Source organism: Cucurbita moschata, unplaced genomic scaffold, assembly GCF_002738365.1.
Source record: "Cucurbita moschata cultivar Rifu unplaced genomic scaffold, Cmos_1.0 Cmo_Scf00001, whole genome shotgun sequence".
Classification (NCBI taxonomy): Eukaryota; Viridiplantae; Streptophyta; class Magnoliopsida; order Cucurbitales; family Cucurbitaceae; genus Cucurbita; species Cucurbita moschata.
In genome coordinates, this window is record NW_019268517.1 from 9611401 (window position 1) to 9635258 (window position 23858).

Genomic DNA, 23858 nt, shown 5'->3' on the forward strand with positions numbered 1-23858 from the left:
TTTTTTTTTTTTTTTTTTTTTGTTATTTACAAGCATTCTTATCTATTTACGGATTACATTGTATTTGGCAGGGTAAATCGAACGAAGAATCCTCTTAACAGAAGATGGTGAAAGATGGAGAGATAAAAGCAAATAAAGGTCAGTTTCAGTGCATGAAATTCATCGTTTATTTGCATACACAAACTATGCACAGTACTCACAATTTTACGTTAAAAAATGGCTTTGTATATAAATTTATGAATCTAGTTCTGAAAAAGATTCTCCAAGAGAGACAGTTTTAGAAGTGCAAAGAGAGAGTTTTATTTCTTTCTTGTGTCTAATAGATTAATTGTTTATTAGCAGTTCACGTACTTCAAGTTAAGTTTGGCTCAGAATGGACGGGTGTCACTACATAAGTGGGAAGGTTCAACAAGTTGGACGTCGACCAAATTTAAGGTTAAACGTTAACTCCGTCCATTAAAAGCTTGTTTAGAATGACGTTTAAGTGTTAAAAAAACGAATTTTTAAGCAGCAAGCTCGGGCCCATTGGCTTTTTCGTTTTTTTTGTTTTTTTGTTTTTTTTTTTTTTTTTTTTTTTTTTTTTTTGTCAGCTTGGATTTCTACTCTCAAATGGAAAAGGACTGGCGAGCTTAGAGGAACTTTCCTGTTAGTTTTCTTCACATTGGCTTATTCTTTGGGAGCAGAACCCAATTTGAGTGAGAACTGCAACCACAAAAGAGGCGTCCAGGTAGTAATTTGGTGAATTTTTGTGAGCGTGGGAAGGAATATTATTACATACAATGATGTAAATTATTTGGTTTCAATTTATGCATTTTATTTGTGTCTGGTGAACAAATATATACTTGAGTGTACTTTTTCATTCAGGACAGATTCACTAAAAAGTCCATTAACCTGTTAAACACTTACTTTTTTCTGCCTTTTAACTCTCTCTTCTCTTTCTCTGAACACTAATATCAAGGGAAGAACATACATAAGTCTATATTTCTATGAACAAATCCAAAACGGAGGATAGAATAGAATAGAATAGAAATGCACCTGATAGAATAGGAAGGGCTCGTTCGAAGTTGTTCTTTTCATGACTCCTCTTAACTAAGACGGGCGATCTAATAGTATGTAATTTGTTTTGTTTTGTTATATTTTAGTCCATCTACTTTTGTGGATGAACATTATGTCATGGTTAGTTATATCAAAACACTGATGCGATGTGGCATTGAAGATAAACTTGCATCAGTTCAATTTTCATATATATCATATCAAACTGATATCTGTTTATTGTTTATCTGGAGTGTTAATATAGATGACCAAATTGCTATTATTTTCACATGGGAAAATGGAAGATTTGTTACCATGAAACTAGATTTTGCTCCTCATCAGGTCTTAGAATCATCGCTGGCCTTCTTGTCTGTTATGGGGAGGAGCTCGTCTTCTCTGCAAAATGAAAAACATATTATTATACTAAAATTCCAAAATTTTACAATGGTGCTGGATTTGATTCTCATGGTAGGTAGCAGAGTGAGTAAGGTTGAGGATGAATCCACGTTGGTTAATTTAAGATAATATCATACCATTGTGGAGACTCATGATTCCTAACAAGTAATCTAACAGTCTCCTGTAAAATAAAATTAAGGAAGCCTCCACAATTGTAATAGTAGATATGTTGGGATTGGATTGTGCATTATGACGTATTTTTTGTATGTTCAAACTATTTAATTCCGGTCATAAGATTGGGATGGATTGAATTTGATTTTTTACATAAATTGAGTTGAATTTTTGGAAAATCAAAATTAATTTAAACGGTGAAATGATTGAGTTGATTTTTTTTTTTTATTTGATTGAGTTGGATTTTTAAAAAATAAAAAATTGGATCGGACTTACTTACTTTTGTAATTGATGTTGAGATTTTAGTTATTAACGCATAAACATGATTTTATTAAATATTTAAAAAAAAAAAAGTCATCAACCTAATCTAAAATTTTTAGTTATTAACGTGATAAAGCATAATTTTATTAAATACCTTTTTTAAAAAATAACCTTATGAACATTGTTCTAGTCACCAACCCAACCTACCAACCTGAAATTTTAAATTCATACAAAAAAAAAAAAAAATCTTATCATATTTATTATTATTATTATTATTATTTTTAATTTGAAGAACTAATAGAGCTTGAGATGCTAAAAATGGAGAACTAAAATTCAATAACAGAATAACTAAGTGTTAAACCAAAGAGTTATGAAAATAATCTAATAAATTTAATTCAAATATTTTAGTCTTGTGATTGAACTACTCTCTGGGTAGATAAGTTACGTGTAAATACGACAACTAGCAAAGTACAGGCTTGACAACAAAGGAACCCAACCCCCTAACTCAACAAACAGCAAATCGTGTCAACAATAATCAAGAAACAAATTTATCATTTATGATGGTTTATTGATAGTAGACATACAGCACATCGATCTTTTTAACCAAGTCGATAGATCTATAAAATGTACAATCGTTTGTAGACATGACAAGACAATGCTAGCGGAAGGAAATAGTATGGTAATTATGCAAACTTTATACATTCAAATATCATTTCAATTCATAGCTTATTATTGACTAATTTTTAGATTACAAATTGTCATCGTGTTATTTATGATCTACAAGGAGTAGAGATTGCAACGGTCAATCATGGTTGCTTTCTTTTTTAACGAAGACTTTTTCTTTTTTAATGAAGACTTTTTATGTCATTATGCTCTAAATGTCAAAGTGGAAAATCACCGTATTTATCACATTATCAAATTATTTTCGCCCAACTAACTTCACGAATGGATAACACGAGAACCAAATTTAGTTATAGATTATTGAGAGGTTATGCAACATATAAAATAAGTATCCAACAATATAAACAAATTCAATAACCTTTTTTTTGTTGTAGTTGAACACTTTTAACAGATCTCTCATAATTGAAGAACTCCACAATTGAAAAAAATATATAGAAACAACCACGTCAGAAATCCTATAACTTAGAAATATATGAACAATGACCTTTAGCAAGTAAATATGTATATATATATATATGTATGTGTATATATATACTTTATATATATTCTATGAACAAATGCAAAATGGAGCATAGAAATGCACCTGATTTGATGAAGTTTGTGTAAAATATTGACGAGAAGGACCATCCAGTGCATTCAATCAAGCTTTTGAACCACCTTTGGAGCCTGTCATTGTCGTATATCCAACGGTATGGCTAGCAAACGTCAAGGGGTGAAGACGAGCCTCATTATAGCTTTCGAGTGTGATTTCTATCGTATCTTCGACCGCCATTAGGCTTCCTGTCAGAATCTCTGTTGTTTCTTGGAGGTGTAAAGGCAGATGCAGGGGAGCCGTGGGGTATGCTCGTACTAGGGCTGTATCTTTGGGAAGCGAGATACGAGAGAGCTGTGACGACATCGGCGATCACGGGACGCATATTTGGCTGCTCTTGGACACACATTGCTGCAATTGCAAGAGCCTGATACAAACCCCTTGAAGGATGTTGGCCTCTAAGCATTGGATCTGCCATTTGTGCAAATCTCAGACGATCATTGAACAATGGTCTTGCCTGCAACAAAAGGATTTATATAATAAATGTGAAATATTTTGCTAAGTTCCACATCGGTTAAGGAGGAGAACGAAACATTTTTTATAAGGGTGTGAAACCTCTCCCTAACAGATGCAGTTTAAAACTTGAGTGGAAGTGCGAAAGAAAAAGCTCAAAGAGAACAATATCGGCTAGCGGTGAGCTTGGACTATTAAATGTCCTGTTCACATAAAACCGTCGGGCTAATTTTCTTGTGCTGTCCTGTCAACTCTATTAATATTTATCTAGACAATTAATGTAGATGACCAAATTCCTATATTCGTAGAAACATGTGACTTAAAAGAAACAAACTAAAAGTTCAGAGACCAAAATGTTAAAAGTAGTCAACTACGAACATTATTGAGCACACAACCTATTTATACCATTTACCTTGTAGGACAAAATTTTCCAGAACTGAAAGATGATGATTTCTTTTCAACTATTCTTACCTCTGAAGTTGTATAAAAAAAATGAAAATTCCCAAGAATTTCGGGACCTTATAAGCCTAAAAGAGTCGTCATGTTACCAATTTGAGCACAATTCAATTAGTTAAAACATACTCTCAATCAATAGTTTAGAATAGGATTAAATGTAAGATCTCTTACCCATGAAACCAGATTTTGCTCCCCTGCAGCTCTTGAATCATCAATTGCTTTCCTGCCTGTTATGAGTTCTAGAAGAACAACGCCGAAGCTATAAACATCTGACTTGAGAGTTAACTGGCCAGTCATTGCATATTCGGGAGCACAATATCCATAAGTACCCATAACTCTGGTAGACACATGAGTATTGTCCCCAACAGGCCCAAGTTTGGCCAAACCAAAATCAGACAGCTTGGGATGATAACCTTTATCAAGCAGAATGTTGGAACTTTTTAAATCTCGATAAATAACTGGTGGGCTAGCTTTATCATGCAAATATTCCAATCCTCGTGCTGCCCCAGCAGCTATTTTCATTCTAGTATTCCAATCTAGTACTTTTGTACCAGGCGAAACGTCTGCAGAAGAAGGTAACAAAGAGTAAGCAGGGGAATTTTTCTATGCAGTAACATATTCAGAGCATGTAGAAATTTCTATACCATGTAAATGGTCATCTAAGGATCCTAGAGGCATATATTCATATACCAGAAGCCTTTGATCTCCATCAGCACAATAACCAATCAGATTAACTAGATTTGGGTGATGAAGTAGGCTTAACATCAACACTTCAACGAGAAACTCCCTGTTCCCTTGCAGCCCATTGCGATCGAGTTGTTTGATTGCCACTACCTACAACGAACGAAAAGAGAGATTTCAAGTTCTACATCCAATTTCCTTTCAAAGTACCACAAACTAAAAGGGTGAACCAATATTTTAGACCCTTTGAACTGAGAAATGATAAGCTGGAAAAATTCAAACTACATAATGATTCACAAAGAAAGGGAATTAATGGATAACTATACAACTAATCTTCCCTTTTGATATACAGTTGTGCTGTAAGAAACATTACTGACCTGATTGATGCTTTCCAAATTTCCTTTGTAAACTCTACCAAAACCTCCCTCACCCAAGAGGCAGTCTGCCCGAAAATTCCTGGTAGCTGCGGCCAACTCCCGGAATGGAAATATTTGTGCCTTTATATGATCAGATCCTCCACCATTTGAGGCTTCACTGAAGGAGGAACTTGTTTGTAGATTCTCTGTAGAATGAAAAAACAGATCAGACAAGAAACTTCTGAAAATTTTATAATAGCCACTGGATTTGGTTCTCATGATAGATGTAACCTAACAATCTCCTGTAAAAACTTATCTAAAGACCAAATCAGAAATAGTTGTTATCGAAGAACACAAATCAAGGAAGCTCGTGGATATGGTGTAGTCCAAATTAATAAATAGATAAATAGCTCGCCACTGGATTCTATTTGTCAGGATCCGATCGTGTATTCTGGATCAATGCGATATAGTATTATGCTAGATTCAAACCGTCAGCCTTGAAATCGCCATTGCACTGAAGAAGTTACCATACAGCTTCAATGCAGAGCAATATTCGAACTAGATTAAGAAAACCAGATGGCAGATTAAAGTACCGTCAAACTGGATCGTCAGACGATTACTAAAAGTGCGTTAGCAACCATAAATCCCGCAATGCAAATCAGATGTCCAACAGTTTCACTAAACATGAATCTGGTTTAGTTCCATACTCTACAGAAACGTAGCTCGTTTGAAAATCAATGGATCACCAACTACATCGCTAATAAAATTCTACAAAAACCAAAGTCAAAGAAGGAAATCGAACGAAGGAATTCCAATTATAACCATTACACAGATTAAGCTAACGAGTAACAGATTGAATCAAACAAGAGAGCAAGAGAAACACGTACCCAAAGCAGGTTTGTTCTTCAATTTCTTGGACTTAACCTTCCTATTTGAATCTCCAGAACAAGGAATCCAAATCATACTTAATTCAATCTCCTTTGGCAGTCTTTGATGAACTTCAGCAGCAGCATCCAACCAAAAAGAGGAAAACAGTTGCGAACAGTATCCCCAAAATTCCGCGAATCAAAGCCAATAAAGCCACCAGTTTCGAAAGCTCCGAAGAACTTGAATCAGAAATGGCCTTCCGCTGTCTCCCTGAAATGTTTACTTTGTCGTTTCCCGTTTACTTTCCATCTCTCTCTCTCTCTTCGTCAATATTTTTCGTTCTTCTTTTCACACCAAATATTGGTTAAATAGGGTATTTTGGCCTCAAACAAAATAAATAAATAAATAATAATAATATATAACTCGAACATAATAGAAGCATACACAACTGGGTTGAGTTGAGTGGAAACAATTTTCAGATCAATCTAAAATTTTAGATTGACTGGGTTGGTGACTCAACCTAGAGTTAGATTGTCAGTGGTTCTTTTGTTATAATTTTTTTTTTAAATGTAAGGTAACGATATAACGTTTGTATATCAACTCACAAATTGAACTATTGAACTGAATTTTCGTGTTTTTTATGATTTGGGTTGGATAGTTTGGATTAGTCGAGTTATCAAGTCATATGAACACTTTTAAAACATAGTTTAATTGGAAAAAGTGTTACAAATATAAACTTCTGACCTCGAAAAAAATGAATAGACATGAATATAACGTTTAAACATTATAATCTTAGCCTCTGTTTTATAATTTAAAAGAATCGTAATAATCTCAATTAAAAAAAAATAAAATAAAAAATTTAGTTAAAACGGATATAGTTTAATATTATTATTATTATTTGAAGGATGTAAAAAAAAGTAATAAAAAATAAAAAAAAAAATTAAAATTTTAATAATTTAATAATTTAAGAAAGAGAGTTCATCGAAACGGTGCCGTATTGACCCTTCTCAAATTATTTTAAATTGGGCTTTTTATCTGTTGAGCACATTTTGGGGCTTGTTGGGCTAAACCACTCCAACCGACGTGTCGCGGTAGTTGGGACCACGTCGGGTCATTTGACAGACTACGTGGCATATATTTCATATATTATATTATTTTATTTTGTATATAGACAGACAATAACAGAAAAAATATCATATTCAATGTCTTAATTTGACCAAATAAAGTCAGAATTTTGTTTTTCAAATTAATTCTAACATTTTATTAAATTCCAATTTTCTCAAATTTTTAATTTAACATAAAATAAAATTATAAAAATATAAATTCAAATATGAATTTGATTTTTCAATTAAAAAGCTTTAAAATTTCATATTAATTTATTCGTTTTCAAGAGATATTTCTTTATTCAAATAGAATTAAAACAAATAAGATTCTTTTAAAAATTATTTTATTTCTCTCTCTCTCTTGAAGTGTTCAACATATGAGAGAGAAAAAATGATTAACTTAAATTATTAATTAATTTATTCTTAATAGACAGACCAATGAGACAAAGGTTCAAACTAACAAAAGCTGTCTCGGACAAGCTGATGACTTATTTTATTTTATTTATTTATTTATTTACAATAAATAACACGCTTGCATATATAGAAAGTCCGGAACACATGATCAAGCCTCAAGTCATATTTAAGAGAAGTGTTTTAAACAAGAAATGCATCGAAAATAATTTTTTTAAAAAAATCAATATTATAAGTTAAAAGCGAATAAACAACAATCACAACTTTAATAACACAGGAACAATTGACAACTAGTTACATCTCCTATAGTATATTTTTTTTTGACATTTTAGTCCTGTCAAATTTAAAATGTTTTAAAATATGTCTAGAAAAGTTGTTCATTTTTCGGGGTTTCGAAAAGTTTCGAATAAATGAAAAAAAATAATGAAATTTTAATTTTTTTCACGGGTCTAATGCACTAGTTAGATATTCGTTAGATCGAGGTTCGTTAGGTTTGGTCTAATGTCAAAATCAAATTCAGCTCGGGTGGGTTTTGGTGTTGGTTCATGAGTTTAGTTTGTACGTTGTGGAGCTTCATTTGAGAAAAGAGGCAAGGTTCGACACTACAAACACGATTGAAGAGGGAAGAGAGTTCTACACGAGAAAGGAAAAGGTTGAAGTAGATCATGAGGATGACGTGAATGATTATCACAATCACACTTTTTTTACAACAGAACATCGACTGTATAGCACTTACGGACAAATTAGCTGGGTAAAAATCGTAATTCGGGGATAATTTTGATGTATGGTCGAGTATCAAGGCGTGTTTCGAGAGAAAATTATGAACGGTAATTTTTAAAATTAGGAATAAATAAATTAAAAAATTTAAATTTATTTTAAAAAATTATTTATCATATTTGGCTTATTTTCACATGACCGTTAGGGCGTCCAGATTCAAGCATTCCTCGTTCTAACGTCAGTGCTTGCGATTTTTTAATTTTTTAATTTTTTTTTTAAATATTTTTAGAGGTGGGCGGTTGTAACGTCAAAAAAGTCTCAGCTTTCTAGCATCCTATTATGAGTCCCTATAAATAATCCTCACTCGCACTGAATTGGTTAGATTGGCGTCTGTTCTTAGAGTATCTCCTCCAAGTATCGCGTTCCGAGAGTTCAAGTTTTCAGGAATCATCTCTCGAGGAACATCCATGGCTGCCTTGTGAGTATTCCGAGTTCGGGAAATGGATTTTAGCATATTTTTGTTGTTTTTTTTTTCTTCTGGTTGATGAATTTGATTCTTGTTGTAGCGTGGAAGAGGTTTTACCACCGTCGTTGGATGCCACCGCCGAACAACCTCCATTGTTCGATGGAACTACAAGGTTCGCTCGGATTTGCTCTCTTTATCTGTTGAAATCTCTGTTTTCCGTCGATTGCATTCTTTGCCCTAAATTCGCTCGCATTTAAGATTTTTTTTTCCTCTGTTATTTGAAGGTTGTATACTGCTTACATTTGTCCATATGCTCAACGTGTGTGGATCACAAGGAATTACAAGGTTTGTTTATTGATTGTTGGGTTGTGAAGTCTTATTTTCTTGCCCAAATGTCATGGTTGCTTGTGTTTTTGTTTGTACTTGTTAAGAATTGATCTAAAAAAAAAAAAATTGAACACATTCAATAGCTCAAGCTCTTAGGTCTTGTGATAGTTTAACTTGTATCGAAATAGAGTGTTAAAAGTTGGTTGGAGAATATTCATTATCTATCAATAGATTTTTGAATCATTTGTAAGAAACTAATGGCGCGAGAATTTTTTGTTTTATAATTAGGGTTTAGGTCTTTTTGGACAACGGTGAGGTTTGGATCTTGAATTTTATCTAAAATATTCAGCAACTTGCTAAATCTTGTCAGTTTCCTCTCCATGAATATAATATTAAATGTATCTTGATGCATCAACTCATTCTTTTGGATTTAGTGGTAGTTGATTATCTTTTTTTAATGCTTACTTTCTCTTTCCATGGATCTAATTTCACTCTGAAGCACTTAGGTGGCTCTTTTTTTTTTGGGTTTTGTACATTATATAATTTATTACCACCAATTATCATTTGCTTCTTATTCATTGGATGCAGGGATTACAAGATAAAATTAAGCTAGTTCCTCTCAACCTTTTTAATAGGCCTGACTGGTATAAGGAAAAAGTATACCCTACAAACAAGGTGATTCATATTGAAGAAAATCACATTCTTGTTCCTTGTTCCATTTGCTTGTTCCTTAGTGATTGAAGATCACTGTTGAGTTTCTTCTTATCTTCAGGTGCCAGCTCTGGAACATAATGGGAAAATTATTGGAGAAAGTATTGATCTGATCAAATATGTTGATAGCAACTTTGAAGGACCTTCTCTTCTCCCTGATGTAAGTAGACAGACAAAAGTTTTGTTAGCTTGTTTTGTCACTAAGCATATATTAACATTTACTCGTTGGTTTATTCAAATCAAATTATAGGATCCTGCTAAAAAGGAGTATGCTGAAGAGTTGATATCCTACAGTGATACGTTTAATGGTGCAATAATCTCTTCGTTTAAAGGCGATACTGCAAAGGAAGCAGGTAAAACTTTTCAACTTGATCGCTCTTTTCATCCTGTTATGAACATTGGCTGATTATACTACAAACTCTGTTAGGTGCTCAATTTGATTATTTGGAAAATGCTTTGCAAAAATTCGATGGTCCCTTCTTCCTTGGAGAAATCAGTCAGGTAGACCTTTCATAAGCCCTGGTTCTGTTTCTTTTGAATTTCCAAGTCATGATGTCAGGAGTTTTAGGAAAGCTAACTAGTTTGCTGTGCTTTAAGTAAGTCATGCTTAAAATTTACAACGGGAGTTTTTGTTCTTTAGGTGGATATAGTATACATTCCATTTGTTGAAAGATTCCAAGTTTTCTTATTGGAAGTTTTCAAGATTGACATCACAGAAGGAAGGCCTAAACTAGCTGCATGGATTGAGGTGCGTCGTATGTTTAGTTTGCATTCTGATAGTATGGTAGCTTGGTGTCGATAATTCTGATAAAGCTTTGTTGTGAAGATAAATGGTTTATCCCATACTTCCTAGTTGTTAATTCTATCACTTCTCAAGTTCTGAGAAATCTTTCAGCCTAAATTAGTATGTCTCTGAAGCCCCATTTACCCACTTTCTTGTTCCTTGATTTTTCCTATCTTTGCATTTTCTACCACAAGTGTGTTTGATATAGCTAGCTTCCTTTGTGATTTTGTATGACCAAAAATGTTTTCCCCCTAAAATATGCCAAGGTTTGGTAACAGAGAACAAACACTTTTGGAAAAACTAAAATGATTTGGAACTCTCTTCTGAATAGATTCTAGTGATTTCAAAGTGATCGAACTGAAGATCACTTTTAGAATTATTTGATTGTAATTTGAACTTTGTAATCATTTTAAAGAGAATGTAACAAAAACCCAAGCATTTCAAGTAGGTAAAATAAATTTGTATCTTCGAACTTTCCAAATTGAATTAATTAGAACTCTAAGTTGATAATGGTATGATTTAAGAGTCTATGTTTTCTCAAGTGAATCAATTTAGATTCTTCGTTAGTCTGTTGGAAAATCACTGAAACTATCGTCGTGTCTCTTATGCATTTTATTTGCTCTATCATTGCCAATTTCTCTTCGAACATCGATCTCTTTAATGATGAAAATTTGAATTTTGTTTCATATAAGCATATACTAAGCCTTTCTTATTCTCTAACATGTTCATCTGCACACACTTCAACCCACAATCCTCAATCAACCCTCTTCCACTCAAATCTTCTGATCTGGTTGTACCAAACGAACCTTTGCTTCAATTTCATCTTTTCAATTGCATCATTGTCATGAATGTCAATGTACTTATTGTTTGTAGGAGTTCAACAAGAGTGATGCTTACAAACAAACAAAAGCCGATCCCAAGTTGGTCGTTGAAGTTTATAGGAAGCGATTCTTGGTAACATTTGCTTTGCTACACATCTTGCATATAAATGCAATTTTCCTCAAGAATCTATCTATCTATGCTGCTTTGTTAACATCTTTTTTTGTATACAAATTGTCTAAGCAGGGTTAAGAACGAACGATGGGGAGGTTGCGTGTTGCCATATAATAAATAAGTCGTTCGACGTGTCGACAGAGAAATTTCGGCATTTATACTTGTACTTGCTTTTCATGTAATTTGGTTGTGTTATGAATGAAATTTGAGGCATTTAGTAGTTATCATGATGTTAAATTATAGACCATTTTCTTTTCTACTTGGTTGATAATATGAACGTGTAAATTGTGTGAGGATTACGGATCCCTTGAAAAAGTCTAACCTAAAAATGAATTAGGAAAACCATCCATTATTACTCTTAAATGATGAAATTAAAAAAAAAAATCCAATTTAAGTACTTCAATTTTTAATGAACTTTTAATAAAAAATTGTTAAAAACAAAAACATTTTCTCATTTTTTTAGTTTAATTGAACTTAATTTTATAAAACGTTTGATTTTTATTGAGCTTTGAAGGACTTTTGTTTGATTTTTATTGAGCTTGGAAGGCCTTTTTGTTTGATTTGTATTCAAATTAGTGGGGTGAATTTAATTAGAAAAAATGAATAAATTGTGAAAGTGAAACAAATATTATATGAGATTTATGAATTATAATATCATATTAAATAATCAGATCTCACTGTTTGAAATTTTTAACATATTTTGATGTGTCAGAATATTGGACTTCAAAGGAGTAGATGGTGAGATCTCACACAGGAGAACTAAAATTCAACTTGTACAAATACATTTTATTGTCATTTCTTTATTCCAAGCCTACACATATTGATGACATAAAAATACAAATGGAACAAAGTCCACTTACATTCAGGCAACACATAACATAAAAGCAATTAATCATGTGAATTTGAATTTCTCAAATTAACGCTATCAAGCTATCAAGCCACTTATTATTGTACTCCAAGTTGTTGTTCTTAAGCCTGAAAACAACAAAATTAAACATTGTATGAGCATCATAAGAAGGCTGTAGCAATGAGAATATTATCATACAAAATAAAAATGTAATTACAGAAAGTTATTGTGTTAAAGCATATGGTACCATGAAGCGAGTCTTGTAAAGTTCAACAATGGCTTTAGGATCATATTTTGTTTGCTTGTAAGCATCAATCTTGTTTAACTCCTGCATCAAAATAACTAAATAATTGAATAAAATTCTTTGGTATGAAACGTTCACCCTTTTTATTAAGACCAATTAAAAAGAGATCACGAAACACTCTTTAAGACACTATTACACTTCGTTTTTCTTGTAAGTGGTAGTAGAGAAGTATTTATTAGTAGAGGCTAGACGATGCGAATCAGCCATTTTCTATAATATTCCTATAGTATCTAGAGATTTAAACATTTCTAGAACATTCTTTAAATATCTTGATATTCTACACAATCCTAAAAGTAACACTACGAAACTTCTAGATAATGAGCTTGGCTCATACTTTAAGTGGATTGATTAGTCTTTTTTATAATTGGGCTCTTACAATTATTGAGTTTATCCCGCTGGGTTAATGATGACTTTTTTAAAGTCATTTTCTACTTTTTCAAGCATTTTGACAACTTTTTGATCTCAAACTTTTACAATTATAGCAATTCTTCGTTTATAGTTTTAAATATTTTACTCTCAATCTCCAAATTATTCGGGAATTGTCACTAAATTTTTATATTGTATTTGATTGAAATCATAGACTAATTATTTATGAACTTGATATCAAACTCACGATATGTAGCTTAAAATACAAGTTAAAATAGCGATCATTTTTATTGGATATGATATGGAAGTATATGTTGTAGGCATATAAAAAGTAGAGTATTTCACTAAACAATAACACAATTTCAATTATTACCTCAATCCATGCAGCTAGATTAGGTCTTCCTTCTGTGATATCATAGTTGAAAACCTTGGCTAAGAAAACATGGAACCGTTCAATAAATGTGATGTATGCAATGTCCACCTGAAGAACACAATAATAAAGATTTGTTTCCATCAAACAATTATTTTTTATTTTGATCATCAACTATTGTTTGTCAAAAGACAGTTTGTTGTATATTATCATATAAAATTGAATGATATTTTGTAAAAAAAAATCTTACAAAAAAAAAAATCATATTTTGCTAAGTTTCTTAGAATTTTGAAATACACTACTTAACATAAAGTGTAGTCAACAAAAATATTGACATCTAGAAATATCAATAAAATGTGAGTTTTTATAGATAATTTTTGAAAAATTATAAAACAACAAAAACAATAAAAATATTTCAATTAATAAGCAAACATTTTCACTTTCTAAATATTTGTTTATTATTGACATGGGAGGGAGTTAGATGAAAGAAGAGAAGAAAGAAAGACTAAATAGGGAACACTATTAAAGTCAGTGGATTTCAATAGTAAACACTCTGTTTTGATGAGTTGGAGTAAGTAAAGCATGTTGGTCCAACTGAACTAGACTCAATTTGGACTAAATGCTACTCAAAGTATAATGAATGAGACATCTTTTAGTGTGTCATCGTGAATCATAAGAAGTAAACAGTAGTAGGATGTAGCAGTTATTTCATATAATAGTCGAAGAATGGTGGACCATCTACACACTCACAGATATGAATAAACAATGAATAAAATAAAGTAAAATTACCCCACTCATAGATATAAAATAAACAATAAATAAAATATAGTAAAATTACCCCACTGAATTGACCCAAAAAGAATGGGCCATCATCAAATTTTTGCAGAGCAGTCTCCAGGTAATCAAATTGAGGACCTGAAGAGAAGTTCTTCAAAACCAGCTCTTGTTGTAACAATAACTAAAGAAAAGACTAGAGAGATGAGGGGCCTTTACCTGCTTCCTTGACTGGGTCACCCTTAAATGAAGGGTATACTGCCCCAAGAAATGTGTCAGTATAAGCTAGCAACTCTTCACCGAATTGTTTTTTAACAGGATCCTATAATTTGAATGGTAGAAGTACTGTCAATATAAGCTAGCATCTCAATGAGCTTAAGAAAGGCTACGAAGCAACAGAAATTTTGCCAACTCACATCTGGGAAAAGAGAAGGTCCTTCAAAGTTGCTATCTATGTATTTGATCAAATCAAGGCTTTCTCCTGTAACTTTCCCATTGTGTTCCAAAGCTGGCACCTGAAAATAAGAAGGAATCCCATTGTTGTTAATCCTCAATCATGTAATCCAAGCATTTCCCTCAAGAAAACTACATAGTTACCATGGTTAAATCCCACTTCATTTGGTTCTTGAGTACTTTTGCATATTCGGCTAGCTTACATTGGATCTTGACTACTTTTAAAGAACTAACTGTTGGACTGATTTTGTCTTTTTGGTCTCTTGCAAGTCTTGTTTTGTTTCTACTTTGAAGTATTTTATTTTAGTTCCTAAACTTTTATTAACATTCATCTTGGTTCTTATCCATCAAAATTACCAAGCCACTTTGTTTTCAAGTTGGAAACAAGATTTAGGTCATAATTTAAAACACGAATCTATGCAATGTCCCAGCGACATTATATGTGTATCAAACCAGGTTAGACTAAAGTTCAATGACAAACAAATCATTCAATCGTATAAAGAGTATGAAGACCAACTTGAACTTACCTTGTTTGAAGGGTATACTTTTTCCTTATACCAGGCAGGCCTGTTTTGAAGGTTTAGAGGCACTAGTTTAATTTGATCTTGTAGTCCCTGCAACCCCCCAAAAAAACAAGAAGAAAAATGATGTCCAAAAACAAAGGAGAAACCAGCAGCTTGTAAGTAGAAATCTCAGGCAATAACCCAGCACTGAACAGAGAAATCACCTTGTAATTTCTTGTGATCCAAGCACGCTGTGCAAACGGGCAATAGTAAGCTATATACAACCTTTAGAAACAGAGCCACAAATTGCAGAATCTTTGGGTTAGAGAATTTCTCCAGCGACAATCCATATACAAATTAGCTTCGGTTAACAATAATTTTCGTTTATAAAGTAAGAACTTAATCTTTAAACTTTAATCTAATTTGATATCTGAAATTGAATACATAGAAATTTAGTTCTTCTAATCTAAAATTATAACGACATAGTTCTTACCATATAAAATTTTGTTAACATTTAACATGTCTCTTATATATACAAGAAGATCAAATGTGTTTATTATGTATAAGTATCGAGACTAAATAGTTTTAGGTTACTACATTGTTACTTAACTAGCAAACAACCAACCTGGTAGTTCCGTCGAAGAGTGGAGGCTGTTCGGCGTCGGCCTCTAATGACGGCGGACGAACTTCCGGCACCACATTTCTACAAAACACAAAAATCAAACAACCAAATAAATCATAAAAAAACAACAACAAAAAACGAAACTAAAATCCAGAGATGAACATCAACGAGGAACTCATTTCTTCCATCGTGAAATACTCACAAAGTAGTAGCCATCGATTTCTCCCGGCACGAACTTCCGGCGATGTTTGCTCGAAGATTTTGAGGGTGTGAGTGTGAGGAGGTTATTTGGGACTGGTGAGTATGAAAATGGCGGGCAAGAGCCCTTATATAGGCCACCGGAGCACAGTCTAAAACGGGAATTCGCAAGCAGTGACGTGGCGGTCGAGCTGGCGGCTGAGTGCTTAATTTGGTGAAAAATAAATATATTAAGAAGACCAACTCTGAAGCAAAGTGGATAGCTTTTTTCTGTTTTTTCGCGATTATTTTATTATTTATTTAATTATAAAAAATGTTTTCATAATCATTAATTTGATATGTTACGTCTCTGGTGACATAATTTCATTGAAATTATTAATATATAATTATATTTTAATTAATGTGTTGATTAAGATATATTAATTTAATAATATTATTTTGTTTGTATCTCCTCTCATTTTTTTAGTTCTCAATTAAATTAATATATATTTTTTAATAATTTTAATTTGTTTCTAATATATTTTATTTGATAATTATATTTGTTTTACGAAATTCACTTTAAAAATCCATCGTCTAACGGCGTTTCATATCGGAAAATGAAAAACGCCGTTATTCCTCTGCCCGGTGCCCGAAATACAAACCGCCAAAAAAAATCGAACCGCCAAAAATATTAGAAACCGCCAAACCGGTCAGGCGTTGAAGAAACGGTACTGCATCGAAGAGCTCACCCTCTTTATCGCCATTCAAAATTTCGCGAAGGTCCCGATATTCGTTCTTCAATGGCGACGGATTTCTCAGCAGAACTGAGAGGAAAAATTCTTCCAGGATCGAGACTAACCATACGGCCAGATTTAGGATTCGCAGCCGCTGGTAATGGCAGAGTTGATCGACAGCAAGGTTGCCGTTTCTCCGATATCGGACCTTCCTCTTCAGCTGTTCTCACAGCTACGAAGGAAGGCATTGAATCTCAACGTGCTGCCGTGGGGTGAATACCGGAGTATTATGCTTCTGTTTTTGATATATTCAAGAAGATCCGTCGTGTAGAGCGGTTCGGGATTCCTGTATGTTTGTCGGAGGCTGAAAAGCGATTCTCTCGAGCTGAGAGGTGATTTTGCGGTTTCGTTGCATTGTTTCTTTTTCGTATGATTTGATGGGTGTTTGTATGGCTAGGCTCTGAGGAGTGGAGGTGTGTACTATTCTATTTTTTCCTTGGCTGAATTTCATGTTGTTCCATGGATCGATAGTGAATTCATCAGTTGATTAATGCATTTGTTCACGAACAGGGTATTCTATATTCTCATTTTTTCGAAGTGGATGCAGAAGATAGTTCTGAGCATTTTCGTATTTCATTATTTTTGCCTTGCTTGAATTTCATGTCGTTTCATGGTCGATAGTGAATTCATCGAATTCATCAACTGATCGATGCATTTATTTACGAACAAGACTTTCCGAATTCTCATTTTTCGAAGTGGATGCAGAAGATAGTTCAAAGCTTCTTCATATCGCATCCTTTTTTCCTTGTTTTCCTGTCTTGTGTCGTTGGATAATCTAAAAGCTGCCGTTTCGTTTGTGAACTGGAAATTTTGCAGGTTCGCCATTGATTCAGTATGTGGGCCAGATGAAATGGCCAAAGCACAGAGGAGCTGAAGAGAAAGGCAAGAGCAGAGAGATTCTCTCTTTGCTTTATTACTATCGTGTTACAGAAATTTGTACCATTAATCTTTCCCAAGTTCGACAATCTTTTCTGTTTTTCAGATTTGAGCTATTGACTTTGTCTATGTCTACTGACGAGGAGGCAAAGAAGAAAGCTCGGCTTGCCAGATTTGCTCCATTTTCATAGAGTATCCTTTGATTCAATAAGAAGCTATAAGTCTTATGTTCAATCAAGCTATTATCCATTTAACCAATTGGACAAGCCGAGCTCTTAACCAATAACCATTTAGTTCCTCGTATCCTGAACCTTTTTAGTTGAAGGATGCGGCCATTTCTTTTGTTTGAAATGTATAATATTGGACTCCATTAGACGGAGGTGAGGTTTAAAATGTCCAGAACTGTTCTCTCTTCATCAAAATTGAAGGGTCCACTAAAATTATTTAGACTATCATTATCCTCGCTTTTCCAATTCTCAAGCAAGCTCTTTTGAGTTCGATCCAAGTAAAATGGTAGGAAGGGGGATGTACCTGTTGTTCAGTAATCAATCTAGAATGTATAATTCCTGATTCTGTTTTCGGGAAGTACACGATTCTATGGAAAGCACGACAGTGGCCTCAAAGAAGTTAGTCCAACCGTTTCATGCATTGACGATCAATAGATTTTGATTTTCATCTTACAGACCTTCTTCAACTAAATTTACTTGGAAGTTATCTAATTGATTTGTTTATCTTTTTCAGGTTCGAATTGATTTTCATTGGTGTCGCTGAGTTGCTTCTTTCTCCACATTTGCACACTGAAATCCTGATGCATAGTATTACTATTGTCATCCAGGGCCTTTTTTTGAGTCGGGGAATAAGATGTGACGACATGAGGAGGTTTGAAACCATTCTTTCCTACAGAACAAAGTGTTTATTTTTTTGTTTTTGTTGCTCTTAAGGATTTGTCAGAGGGAAAAACTAAAAATTTTGTTGATTGACTGACACAAGGTGATCGATTGAAAATCAGAGGCTTCCTTAATTCTAAGAACGCATGTATATCACCTGTTGCTTCTTCCTCTATCCCCATAGCAGTTACTAGCACAAGGTCTCTGCCCTCATCATTTTGCTGCTCTGGTTGTTATACTTGAAAAGGTATGATACGGCAGGGCTCTTTGGTCGTGATCGAGAATGGCAGACAGAGCCCATAAGTGTTTAGGATTGCTTCAAGGACCTTGTGTCTGCTTACACTCGGGTTTGTTTATCCCTTTTTTTCTTCTCAATTATCACTTGCTAAGGGTCTAGAAAAACCTTCAATAGCCTGTCAGATGGGGTAAGAAATGACTAGTTAACCTTTCTTGTAAAGACTTGGCTTTCACTATATGTTTCAGGCTTGCTTTTCTTGGTGAACAGAGTACAATTAGACTTATTGGTGAAGGTTATAATATTATAGGCCTAGTTCATATATATGAAATATCATTATTTGCTTATCCTACAGTGTATCAGCATTTGTATGCCTGCCAATCTATACACCAACTCTCAAAACGAGAGAATATTACATGTTGATAGTAAAGAACTAGACAATGTGGAAAAACAAGATTTACAAAGATGAACGATGTAGTTTCATTTTGTTACATGAAGAAACAATTTACGAACTTTGTACATTTACATCCATCATCTTCTATTTTACTTGCCAATAGAAGATCTTACAAATTAATAGATCTTTCTAAGAAGCCTGAATTTTCTAGCTATTTTTGTCAATAAATTGAGAATGATATAAAGACGTTAACAAAGTTTACCAGCTAGGAATTTTCAGACGAAGGGAGACCTCCTCTGATTGACAAGGAACAAGGGGAGGGCCTACCATTGATCAAATGAGGATCTAAGAACACAACTACAACAGAAATGTCATCGTGAAAATGCCTTCTCACACCTCTATCTATCTTTTTCAGGTCTGAATATCTCATCTCTCTTTTTTTAGCTGCTTCTCGAAGTGCAGCCTTGACAAGTCTCCTTGCTATTCCCTGCAGTTTCCACCAAGTTGAACCATAAATTCAAGACAACTTTTGCAACGAATATGAAAGGAGATAGTCATCAATTCAATCAACATGGTGGTTTATGAGAAGATGTATTCTTACATTTCGAGAATAGCTGTTGACGATGTCAACAGCCTTCTGGTTGCTAAGGTGCTCCCACAGGCCATCAGAAGCAAATATGAGATATTGATCATCTGGGCGGAGTTTGTGCACCAGAATTGATGGTTCTGCACTGAGGATTGGTACGTAAAATGGCTCAGGCAGTTGAAATTTAGGCGGCAGAGGAGGTCTGTTGAACTTTGCCTTTTTCAAATATGCATCGCCAATGGATCTTGAAACCTGCAGGGGTAAGCTTTTAAAGATTCAGAACTCTAGAGGCTTTCCATATATTGCTTCACTTAACAATTTCAACAGCTACACTCTCAGATTTCGAGAAAATTTCAGGAAATTACCTGTATGATACCTTTAACACGCCAAACATTGTGTTTTAGGATCACAATCTGAGGATCTTCTGGATGGACCATCCGAAGTTCATCTCTCACTGATTCTATGCCCGCATTGTGCTCTGTGGACAATTGAATGGCAATGATTTCTTTAGTGGCTCGCTCAGTTCTCCCGAGCACTACTCGCGAATCACCTGCATTGGCAATATACAGCTGTCCGTTGCATATGATCCCCACCAAACAACATGATCCAGCAGATGCAATCTTTGGTTCATTAAGCCACTGTTTCTGGACGAGAGAGAGAAATCCCTCTTCTGTTGCTGCAAAAGCCTTCCTGATAACGTTTTCTGATATGTTCTGGTGCAAAGATGCATATCCTGCACTTCAAAGAACCACAAAGACACATCATAATAAGCTCGTGGGAACTTAAATTCCTGCATAATTCAAGAACCAGACAACCAAAAGAAATCAGCTTGTACAATATTTGGAATGAAGATGAGAACCAACTTTTGAGATTGCTGAAGAGATTGTCATTGACGAACCGCGAAGCTTCAGTTCCACCATGACCGTCATAAACTCCGACGAAGGTCCCCTGTGGACCTGGATTGGACATACTCAATGCCCCAGATTCAAGCTGGCTTTGATCTTCCACCACATTATTAGCTTGGATGACTGCCATGGAGAATTGTCCATAAACATGGTGCCCCAGATCCTTAGACCACAACAATCCATCGACTCGTCCGTTTGAATCATCATCATCATGGGATTTCCAGCAGGGTTTAACCATTTTTTCTAAAAGGCAAGTCACTGGACACAAAATTACAGAAGTTTCTGTTTCATGTGTATCATCCAAATGAGCCAGCAATCAAAAAATTCATCATCCCAGATCAAGAACATGACCAAGACCAAATCTCAGCTCCAAGTTTTGTTTATACTCAACACTCACAACCGTTATTCCTGATACCACGAACCCCCCTATATACCCAGACACCATTAATATGAACAAATTTTCGTTTTGCAGATAAAGACCGGACAGGTATGGGCTAAAATAACTGCAAAGTGTCCTTTTGAGACAAGAAAGCAATAGTCTTAATACAAGTTCAGAGAATATGGAGGTGATGCTGGTCCTGTGTACCTTGAATCTGGGATTTATGGGTTTGGCCCTTGCATCTGTGTCATCTTCCAGGAACAGACTGAGCTGTAAAAGCACATAATGGTTAAGAAAGTGGCAGCGTTTGGTCTGAGATCAGAGTGATCAAAAAGAGAGGGAGTGCCCAGCCGATTGGAATCAATGAAGGTTTTTTTGGAAGCTTTTCAACAGAGGATCGAGCCGGGTTAGTTTCTTCTTCTCTGTGCTTCTTTTCTTTTCTTTTCTTTTCTTTTCTCCTTTTTCCTTTTTCTTATGCGATCTAGCATGGGGATAATAAAAACACACTAAACAAACTACAAATCTGACATTGTTGTTCCTCACCCCTCCCCCAATCCCCCTCCTTTCTTGTCTTCTCTCTTCTGTATTTTCCCCTTGCCTTCTATTTTCTGTATTGTTTTTTAGACCAGTGGTGGGCTTTTTATGGATTTGGGGCCTTCAGCCATTTCATGTCTACACTGCAATTATGAAAACCTCTTAACTGAAATTTATGAGCAAAACCCACCATTTCTAATCGCCTTATCATCAGCCATAATCCACTCTTTCAGGCAAACTTTCGTCATCTAAATCAGAAAACCCCTCTTTTTATTTACCCATTTCTGATCTGCAAATTGGGATTTTTTTCATTCCTTGTAAATCCAACAATCTCTTTGCCTTGCCTTGCCTTGCATTTTCTCCTAATAATTTCTTTTTTGAAAAAAAAAAGGAAGACTTTTCAAAGTGGGTTTCAGCATTGGTTTCTTTCATTATCCCCCATCTTATTAGGCTTGATAGTATAGAGATCAGGACATTAATGAGTAAACCCTAAGCCTAAGCCTAAGCCTTCTTAATTAGCAAAATATAGGAATTGATTGAGCGAGGTTTTTGGCTCAATAAATCAAAATTCTAAAAACTGTATCTCTATTACAAAGCAACAATAAAGTGGTTGTGAAATTAAGTCTGATATGGCATTGCATAGCTGTCAGCATGGCCGAGCAATTATGAAAGAGAGAGAGAGAGGTAGGGAGAAAGAGCTGAGAAATAAGTTAAAAGAGAAAAGGATAAAAGTGGGGAAGGGAATTATATTCTGTCAAATACAAAGCTCATAATTTGTCAATCAAAAGTCATACTACAGATTCGAGTGTCCTTATCATCCTACTTATAAAATTACTTCTTTTAAATTACAATTTATTTTAGTCTCTCTTTCACATAATTTTTCCATATGGTGGATTTCTTCTCCTTTGTTCATTATTTTTGGTTGATTTTTTTTTCTGTGGCTAAATATATGTTTGAGTCTCTAATATATCATTTTTTCCCCCTAAATTGCTTGAATATTTTCATTTTGTCTCTATATTTGAACATTTTTTAATTATATGTTACTGTTAAAATTGATTGATGATAAACATACGATGCCATGCCAAACCGCTACCGTGTTTTCTAATCAATCAACTAACAAATTTGTTGCCAAATCAATAAAAAAGAAATTTTCATTTTGACATATTAAGGAAATGGAATTTCTTTTCCTATCTCTTAGTCTGAAATTTGGAGAAGTAAGAGCCAAAAGAATTGGAAATTATTGGCTATAAGGATTATTTATTTATTTATTATTATTATTTTTATTATTTTACCTTTGCCCTTTCATTTATCATTTATTTGGAAAGTATCTGAAAAATATTTTTATTTTAATATATATACCAAAAAAAAGTCTAATTTTTTGGTAGTGATGTGAACATTACACCAACCAAAATGAGTGGTACATGCACAAGGCCCTATTTCTGGGATCATCTCTGGATCTTATTGATCATATTGTCCTCTTAGACCCCCACCCCCCTCTAAATATGTAAATATTTAGCTTTTTGTACACGTGTTTGCTTTCGATACATTTAAAATGAGTCGTCTTTCGAAATTGGAAGGAGTCGTCTTCTAGATGTGTGATTTGAATGGCCTAAGTCATCCTTGTTGCATCCAGCTTTAGATGAATTGTCATTAGTTTAAAGTAATGTCGAATTGACCCGATAAATAATTATTTGGATTTGGTATGAAGAGTACATTAAATTAAATAAATAATTTCGTTTGTCTGCAATTATGAACAAATATGAATTCTATCGCGTTAGATTCGAGTCTAAATAGAATTGGAAGGATTAGAAGTTTTTTACTTAAAACTATGTAAGTATATTTCTTTTTTATTTAAAACATACAAAAATAGAATAAAATAAAATTTTGATATATACTTTAGAATGGACAAATTTAGCTATATACTTTTCAGTTGGGCGTTAACTTTTCTAAATATTAAAAATATTATTCAATTTTTTTATTGAAAATTATTATTATTATGTTCTTGAATTACAAATTAACATAGATTACTAACTAAATTTAGACATTTAAAAGTGCATGAACTTGAACGTCTTTATTTTTAGATAGTGATTTAAATTAAGTCATCGTTCTCGAGCATGACATGAAACCGTTATAATATAAACAATTGAAAAGAAAATGATTTCATGTGGGCATGATGATTTTGCTTTGTGTCCCAAAGGAAATATGGGATGTTTCACCCTCTCTTTTATGAGTTTGAAAAGGCGTCTCTTCTTCTACAGTTGTTTGGTGGATGTCTTGCTTTGAGCTCACAAACATTCATGTTGGTGCTCTCTTCCATCTTGTAATGCCTTTCACATCACACCTTCAAAAACTTCTATATAAAACCAATAATCCCAAAAAAAAAAAAAAAAAAAA

At 33.8% G+C, this 23858-nt stretch overlaps 5 protein-coding genes and 1 long non-coding RNA gene across 7 annotated transcripts in view; 3 read left to right on the forward strand and 3 right to left on the reverse strand.

The window, feature by feature from the left end:
- Nucleotides 1-899, forward strand: part of LOC111463120 (ecotropic viral integration site 5 protein homolog) — an 8977-nt gene extending 8078 nt beyond the window's left edge. For both annotated transcript variants that reach the window (XM_023106981.1, XM_023107059.1), the window contains 3 exons: nt 72-138; nt 343-435; nt 591-899. In XM_023106981.1, the coding sequence (XP_022962749.1) occupies nt 72-98 (27 nt within the window). In that variant the 3' untranslated portion in view covers nt 99-138; nt 343-435; nt 591-899. The remainder of the gene's footprint in view (nt 1-71; nt 139-342; nt 436-590) is intronic.
- Nucleotides 900-2946: 2047 nt separating this feature from the next.
- Nucleotides 2947-6296, reverse strand: LOC111454126 (probable serine/threonine-protein kinase PBL7). Its single transcript, XM_023095458.1, has 5 exons — nt 5967-6296; nt 5101-5285; nt 4687-4876; nt 4214-4605; nt 2947-3590 (listed from the first exon to the last, which is right to left on the reverse strand). Exons 1-5 carry the CDS (start codon nt 6040-6042, stop codon nt 3270-3272), a joined length of 1164 nt encoding a protein of 387 aa, XP_022951226.1. The 5' UTR covers nt 6043-6296; the 3' UTR covers nt 2947-3269.
- A 2211-nt stretch (nt 6297-8507) lies between these two features.
- On the forward strand, nt 8508-11717 carry LOC111449798 (glutathione S-transferase L3). The gene is made up of 10 exons (XM_023089883.1): nt 8508-8655; nt 8744-8815; nt 8928-8988; nt 9559-9645; nt 9743-9841; nt 9932-10034; nt 10109-10182; nt 10322-10429; nt 11339-11419; nt 11531-11717. The coding sequence occupies exons 1-10, from the start codon at nt 8645-8647 to the stop codon at nt 11534-11536; spliced, it is 702 nt and encodes a 233-aa protein (XP_022945651.1). The 5' UTR covers nt 8508-8644; the 3' UTR covers nt 11537-11717.
- A 501-nt stretch (nt 11718-12218) lies between these two features.
- LOC111435176 (glutathione S-transferase L3-like) lies at nt 12219-15994 on the reverse strand. The gene is made up of 10 exons (XM_023072584.1): nt 15900-15994; nt 15701-15778; nt 15300-15360; nt 15100-15186; nt 14536-14634; nt 14339-14441; nt 14184-14260; nt 13349-13456; nt 12553-12633; nt 12219-12433 (listed from the first exon to the last, which is right to left on the reverse strand). The coding sequence occupies exons 1-10, from the start codon at nt 15911-15913 to the stop codon at nt 12428-12430; spliced, it is 714 nt and encodes a 237-aa protein (XP_022928352.1). The 5' UTR covers nt 15914-15994; the 3' UTR covers nt 12219-12427.
- Nucleotides 15995-17651: 1657 nt separating this feature from the next.
- On the forward strand, nt 17652-19677 carry LOC111442679. Its single transcript, XR_002710347.1, has 4 exons — nt 17652-18170; nt 18286-18778; nt 19326-19475; nt 19554-19677. It is a non-coding gene; the product is annotated as an uncharacterized LOC111442679 (long non-coding RNA).
- Nucleotides 19024-21777, reverse strand: LOC111442650 (probable protein phosphatase 2C 38). Its single transcript, XM_023080111.1, has 5 exons — nt 21138-21777; nt 20510-20977; nt 20012-20379; nt 19662-19898; nt 19024-19547 (listed from the first exon to the last, which is right to left on the reverse strand). The coding sequence occupies exons 2-5, from the start codon at nt 20787-20789 to the stop codon at nt 19326-19328; spliced, it is 1107 nt and encodes a 368-aa protein (XP_022935879.1). The 5' UTR covers nt 20790-20977; nt 21138-21777; the 3' UTR covers nt 19024-19325.
- Nucleotides 21778-23858: the final 2081 nt, after the last annotated feature.

Coding starts and splice junctions, on each gene's coding strand:
- LOC111442650 (XM_023080111.1), bottom strand. CDS start 20,789: ATGGTTAAACCCTGCTGGAAATCCCATGATGATGATGATTCAAACGGA. Junction 20,380..20,509: donor TCTCTTCAGCAATCTCAAAA/GTTGGTTCTCAT, acceptor TTTGAAGTGCAG/GATATGCATCTTTGCACCAG. Junction 19,899..20,011: donor GTGTTAAAGGTATCATACAG/GTAATTTCCTGA, acceptor TTACCCCTGCAG/GTTTCAAGATCCATTGGCGA.
- LOC111435176 (XM_023072584.1), bottom strand. Junction 14,635..15,099: donor AAGTATACCCTTCAAACAAG/GTAAGTTCAAGT, acceptor TCTTATTTTCAG/GTGCCAGCTTTGGAACACAA. Junction 12,634..13,348: donor ATCTAGCTGCATGGATTGAG/GTAATAATTGAA, acceptor ATTTTGATGCAG/GAGTTAAACAAGATTGATGC.
- LOC111449798 (XM_023089883.1), top strand. Junction 8,989..9,558: donor GGATCACAAGGAATTACAAG/GTTTGTTTATTG, acceptor CATTGGATGCAG/GGATTACAAGATAAAATTAA. Junction 9,646..9,742: donor AAGTATACCCTACAAACAAG/GTGATTCATATT, acceptor TCTTATCTTCAG/GTGCCAGCTCTGGAACATAA.
- LOC111454126 (XM_023095458.1), bottom strand. CDS start 6,042: ATGATTTGGATTCCTTGTTCTGGAGATTCAAATAGGAAGGTTAAGTCC. Junction 4,877..5,100: donor ATTTGGAAAGCATCAATCAG/GTCAGTAATGTT, acceptor CGTTCGTTGTAG/GTAGTGGCAATCAAACAACT. Junction 3,591..4,213: donor AGCAAAATCTGGTTTCATGG/GTAAGAGATCTT, acceptor CTTTTGTTGCAG/GCAAGACCATTGTTCAATGA.